Here is a 6,742-nt window from a genome sequence, read left to right as displayed (position 1 = left end):
TTTCTCTCCTCTTGTTTTTCCTGTCTACTGAACAGAGACATGTTGATATGAGGCCCGCTTGCACGGCCACAAGGGAACAAGTCTCTGGTGCTTTTGATCAGCTGCAAGATCAGACATGTCCACAGCTCCCCCGTGTACACTCCAGTGACTGATCATGCAGTATAATGGGCAGGCACAGACAACCAAAAGATGCACACCCACACATGTTCTCTCTGTAGATCATATAAGCTTGGGCACACACACATAAATACACACAGCCAATGCAGAGGGCCTGCGGTCCGTGTGTTGGCTCTGTTCACAGTGGGGTGGCTTGTTTGCTGGACACAAGGGAGCGAGGGAGAGAGAGAGATGGTGTGCGCGATTTCCCCTTTCTTGCCCTTTTTTTTGCCTTTGACAGTAAGATGGATGATTGCAATCACAGGAGCCATCAGTGAGACAGAGTGGAGGTCTATGGGGCAGTGAGACACAGCCATGGGAAACCAGCCGTCAGATTGCTGCACCGCGCTGCCATGGGAACACTGCGCTGTTTATTTGTCTGGGGGTTTTGTTGTTTCATATGCATTTTCCTCTCTCTTTCCCCCTCCTCTGTGCGGCCTTTTGATGTACAGAACATGAAAGCTTCCTGATAAAATATGTGTAGGCTGAGCGAGAGGAGCAGAGAAGGAGAGCGTTTACGTTTCGCAACATAGTGAGCCTACTGTAAGTCAATACGTCTCCTCAAACCAGTACAAATGTGACAGATTTCATAGCGATTAGACTGGTCTCTTTGATCCCTCGAGAGAATGAGAGGCAGACTTTTCACTCCCCAGTCAACGGATGTTTTTAAGAGAAACATCTGTTGCTGTACAAATGAGATTACTGTGTCTCTAGCCAGAGGCCATGTAGGTTATGAATGGCACTGTTACTGAAGAGGGGTCTGGAGGAGAGCTGAGAAGGATCTTTGTAATAAGCTGGAGCTGGTAGTTAAAGAGTTTAAATCAAATGAAATTGCCTCAGATTCTGGGTATTCATCAATGCTCACCTTCAGCTTGCTCAATGGTATCACCACCACCCGTACCCTTGAATCGCATATCTCATATTGATACATCCAATATTTCACCTTGTTGCCAAGCAACAACTCACCTCATCCTCTGTAAACTTGTCAGCCTGTGACATGAGGTGATATCTTATCCTGCTGGAGAGGAACAGGAGAGAAGAATTACTGTTTCCATCTCTTTGACTTTGAATTAGCTGTGATCTGTATTTCACTGAACAAGATATGCATTATCTGCACGCTGGAACTTTGTTAATGATTCACATTTTTTGTACTGTACAAACTGATTCACAGTTATCTGAGTGGTGAATTCCCGCGAGAGTCATATCTGCCACGGCTGTGCAGAGCTGTAAAGAAAATCACACACCCCTCCCCCCCCAGAGGCGTCCTGTTCCTTCTGGGTCAAAGACCTTGAAGGCGTTGAGAATCGTCTCCTCTGGGTCAATTCCTGGCAAAACACAGGTAACGCTGCAAGTAACATCTGCTCGTCTGTGTAGACACGATGCACAGCACACTCTCTCAGTTTCACACGACACTTTATGTGTCATATGGTTTTTCTTTGTACTGATTTATTGGCAAATGTTCAAATGTAATATTTTGATGCTCAGGCTTTTCCTTTGGGATACAATAAAAGGGGCTTAAAGCCTTGACTGAAATCAAGCTGATTAAATGATCAAAAACTCATATAATAAGTAAATGGGAACGATAGAAATACACAACTGGCATTCTGAAATAGAGTGTATTTACTGCTTTTGAAACCTGCGTGTTTATTACCAATAATAGCTAATAAATACCTACCCAGGGCCGCAAACGTGTCCCTCAGGTCGCTCTTGTCAATGATATCAGAGGAGGTTGTACAGCCCTACATAGTACACGCACAGTTTCACTGTGAGCAGAGGTCCACAGCGGTTCCTTGAGTCAGATCAGCTGAGGTGGGGACCAGCATCATTCAGCAGAGACACCAAAAAGCAAACTTGACTTCTATGCATCAAGACAGTTGGTGCTTTTTTTTTTTTTTCCCTCAAAAGATTATCACTCACAAACAGTCTGATCCTGATCAAATACTGCTTGACATTGAGTATCAATTACTCACTGCTGCATTAAAATGGAAAGAAATACATGACGAGCACAGTGTTTGCATGCTGGTTAGTGCAGAGAACATTCTAAACATCCTGCACAGCCTCCTGTCTACTTCGTGATCTTATAAGCTCTTGAGAAACAATAAGAGGAGTGGCCTTCCTTTATATACTATTAGGTCCCACAGCGGAGAAGTATGGCATGCCATTTGGAAGACACTTTAAATGAGGACATGTGGAAACAAGCTTCAGGACATGCAGTGGATCTGTGTTTGAAAGCAATAAGAGTGAATATGATTTCACTCACAGTAACTAGATATGCTAATAATTCCCTCATGTGCATGAATGGGATTATGACAGGGATGAGGGGTCTGGCTGTTCTGGCCGTCTGAAGGCATTATTGCTGAGAGACGTCAGTGGTTTCAGCAGCTGTTGAGGCATCAGCTCATTATGGAGAGCAACATTACTCGCTGCCCCTCTGCCTGCAGGAAATGTCTCGTTTGACAGTGTAAAGTGTTAATTCTGTGTCAGGGCACTAACACAGAGGTGTAAATTTAAATGATCCACATCACAGCTTCTGATTCCTATCAAGTGACTCCTGAAGCTTTTTTTAAAAACAGGCCCACATGCTCACCTCCCCCTTCTTTCTGCCTTATTGCTATAGCCTCAGCTATAAAATACATAAAGGAGAGTAAAATGAGAATGGCTGTGTAAACGTAGGCAAACACCAGAGGATGTGTGGGTTAGTACAGCTGTCTCGCTCTCAAGCAAGCTGTGTCAGAAGTATGAGCAATAAAAAGACAAGTTTTACCACCTAACAGCACCTTTAAGGTCATTCAGTTAGGCCAGTTAGTCAGTGACATGCAGACACAGATCAAGGGCTCAAAGTGCTGTTTGTGGCCCGATTTGACAAAAGCATCAACTATGTATGGCGTTAAGCTAATAGTAAGTCAGATCCTGGGATACTATGATTAACATAATTTAGTGCTCAGGTACACACCTATGACACACATAAAGAAGGAGGTGTACCTTCTTGAAATGTCTCCTCACTGAATCTAACACACACACACACACACACACAACAGGTTACACACTCCCTGGGAATATATATTCATTATCTGTCCCCCATTTCCATTTAATTTCCATTGAAGTGTGGAGTCACCTTGCAAAGCTGTGAAACTTGCATGAAATAGATGATGCACCACAAGTGCCTTTTTTTTTTTTATCACCATTTACATTTGTAAGTTACTGATTTATGCCAAATTATGCCAAAGCTGAAAGAGGGGACTCAACAAACGTTGACCTAGCACAGTGATGAATCTCAAGCAAGTATTGTCTCTGCAAGCAGATTTTCTTTTTACACTGGAATCAACTATCAACTGTAATATGCTGTACAAAAACACCATGAAATGATGAGGAGGAGATGAGAGGAAACTTTGAAAAAATAGTTTTACTCTGAGGGCGTAGTCTTCAAACAGACAACAGGACGGGAACAGAGTCACTGGAACAAAATCAGTTACCATAATCAAACTATAATTCTTAATTCATTAATATTCACATTGTTTAATTTAAGTCACATGAAGCCTGACAGGCTTCCAAACAATCATAGTCGATGATAAATAGATAGATACATAGATTTCTGTTGTAAACTTCATTGCTGATGGCCACCAGGTGGGCAGGAAGCCTGGTTACAAATGATGAGTTTTCCCATCAGTTCAGTCAGCTGCTGGAGGTGATGCAGCTGTTTCTCACGAGTGAAACCAGCGTGTCAGGTCTTTGACCACATTATGCCTGCCTCTGGTCCTCCTCACCGCCCTGCAGGCCGTGCAGTAGTGTTCAGCCCAAAAGAGGGGCTGGTGCACGCTGTAGTGCCTTCTCCAGTCCAGGTGCCGCCTCAGCCGGACCGGGTTGCGCCTCAGCATCAGCAGGTACCGTGCCAGCTCCCGCGCAGTGGGGAAGTCGTCCACGTGGATGAAGGCCTCTGGGGGCAAGAACCGTTCATAGTTCTGCCTGGACGGACCCAGGACCACCGGGATGGCACCGGCCACCAGCGCGTTCCACAGCTTCTCCGTGATGTAGTCGGTGTGCTGCGAGTTCTCCAGCGCCAGGTAGAACTGGTACTGTCTGACCAGCCGCACCACGATGTCGGCTCCGCTGTCCCCCGGCAACGGCACACCCGCGCGCCCGAACACATCTACCTGGACGTACTGACGGAGCTCGTGGTAGAAGGCCACACGCGCATGGGACTCCGACCAGTTGCTGATGACCCAGGCCAAGAGGCGGGGCCGGAGGAGTCGTGAGAGCGAGGGTACGCTGAGCGGCTGCGCATGGGGGTGCAGACCCTTGACTGTGTGATCACGGGGGACCAGATACCCGTACGGCAGGAATATATCGGAATCCGTCCGGTAGCTCATTGTCAGGTTGAAAAGATCCTCAAAATGCCACAGCCAGGGCGTGTGCGTGGGGGATTCGTGGTTCATCCATATCCACTTTTGCGCGTGTGGCCGCGGTTCCGGTGGCAGATCAGTACCGGCAGCAACCTCCCGGTGGTGAATGATCACAGCTTCAGCCTGCGGGTACTCGAGCACGTCGTCGGTGAGCATGCACCCGCCGATCCGATAGAGCTCAAAGCAGTCCGGAAGTTTGCGGTATCGATCGAACGGATGAGTCCATATTAGCAGCGTCACCGTCCTGTTCTGCTTAGAGACAAACGGCTGCAGCGTGAACGGGTCCGGCAGGTAGAGCTGGCAGAGTCCCAGGAACAACAAGAAACCGACGACAGCCAAGCACACAGAGGAGCAGGTCCCCTTGAGAACAAGCACGCAGCATTTTTTCTGCTGGTACAAACCTGAGCGCCTGTCTGCTCTGTGCGCCGTGTTTGAGGTTCTCCAGTGAGTCCCAACTCCCATCGACGCCTTTCAATTTTCAGAGACCTGTTAGAAAACCAGTCAGCTCACCTATATGCACATATATTAAAACTTTTACGGGAAGCGTAGTCCCTGGGGCCCAGTGTTCATTGCAGCCTGCCGCCGCACCTTAGTGTCTTGTTCACACTGTGTTTCTAGTTACAGGTGAGATGAGCAGTGTCGATAACGTCCGGTCGTTAGATAATGGAAACGGCCACTGTCCCCAAACTTCTGCGTGCATTGTTGACGCCTGTCCTACCTGTCCTCCACGAAGGTGGGTAGGAATTATCTGTCCTCTTCATCCAACCCGAGAATTTAAAAAAAAGCGTTTGCAGTAGTGCTGTATGCGCAAACATTTTGACGTGGCAGCGTTGGTCATAGTTCCTGTTCCTGGTGAATGGAGCTTTTGTGAGGCCTGGAAGCCTGCCAGGCACTTTTTGGTTGGGTAAACACCTTTGCCTAGGGCGCGGTGTCCGGGAAGAAGCAGAGGTCTTATTTTTTTTTTTAAAGAGACATATTTTTCATTCAGTTTGTAAATTTCCCTGTTCCCCGAAAAGCGTATTCTCATAGGATGGAGGTCAGGGGTCAAAACAGAAGCGTTATGGGATACTGGATCCTCATTTAGAGCTGTGGCCGGGAAACTCATCTTCAGTTAATGAACAAATATTTCTCAGCGATGTCAGATTTCATGGATGGAGTATAGAAAACTTTTTGTACTTGTCAAGATAATGGCCCGCACAGGAGCACCCTCACGCTTCCCTGTATCCCTATGTACACGCTACACGTGTCATTCACCACTAGGTGTCTCCCCCACACAAGCACAAAGCTGCCCTGCGAAGTGTCCTGTGCAGCCTGCGTACTCTGTGGTGACATTGGGATTTTTTTTTCTCTCTCTCTCAGAACATGCATGTTTAATTTGGCCAATGAATAAACATTTCAGCTTGAAATTAGGCAGGCAGCAGCAAAGCTTTGAAAAGGTTTGTCGTGAATGTTTTATTTATCAGATATGACCCAACATTGCAACACCCTCTAACCAGAAGTCTTAATAAATGACTCATAGTTTTAATTTGGGCATCTAACATAAACAAATACTGGAATGAAAAACACCACAAGTCATCACACAGTGACACGTTGCTGTCTGTGTAAAAGGATCAGCCAGCCAGGTCGACGCATTCTGATCAAAACTAATGAAAAAATGATGAGGCGGCGGGGTTGTAAATCCTGCTCTGTGTGTTGTGTCTGATCTCTGGTGGGCAGGAAAAACACGCCGTGACTGGGACAACATTATTCCTCCCCACAGACACAGAGTATGTCATGAAGTCTGAATGTGAGCGGAAAAAAATGGCAGACGAGGAGGAGTGGGAGGAGATGAAGCAAGAAGCATGTGTGTCTCCGCTGGGCCCTCCTCCTTCCAGTTACATCCATTCACTTTTCCTCACCGTGAAGCCCCCCCCCCCCCAAAAAAAAAGAGGATATCTTTGTGTGTTTGCGTGCGTGCGTGTGTATGTGACTAGTTATCCCCATAAGAGGTTTTGTATTCTTTCTGCATTATTTATCCTCCCTTTCATCTGAACAGTTCTATTTTCAGCCGATCATTTAATGTCCTGCCTGGGGTTATCTTGAGTTGGGAAGAAGAGCACAGCAAACTCATAAGTTATGGATCCATGGCGAGGCTCAACATTATAAACACATGTATGTCTTTCCACAGAAATAGCAGAGGTGGCTGA

General features: G+C 46.6%; 1 protein-coding gene across 1 annotated transcript; it reads right to left on the bottom strand.

Annotated features, from left to right (window-relative positions):
- Positions 1 to 3,576: 3,576 nt before the first annotated feature.
- LOC143323642 (alpha-(1,3)-fucosyltransferase 4-like) lies at positions 3,577 to 5,088 on the bottom strand. The gene has a single exon (XM_076735608.1). It carries the CDS (start codon positions 5,016 to 5,018, stop codon positions 3,858 to 3,860), a length of 1,161 nt encoding a protein of 386 aa, XP_076591723.1. The 5' UTR covers positions 5,019 to 5,088; the 3' UTR covers positions 3,577 to 3,857.
- Positions 5,089 to 6,742: the final 1,654 nt, after the last annotated feature.

This window comes from Chaetodon auriga, chromosome 7 (assembly GCF_051107435.1).
Source record: "Chaetodon auriga isolate fChaAug3 chromosome 7, fChaAug3.hap1, whole genome shotgun sequence".
Lineage (NCBI taxonomy): Eukaryota > Metazoa > Chordata > Actinopteri > Chaetodontiformes > Chaetodontidae > Chaetodon > Chaetodon auriga.
The sequence above is the reverse complement of the archived record's forward strand: the minus strand, read 5'-3'. Positions and strand labels throughout refer to the sequence as shown.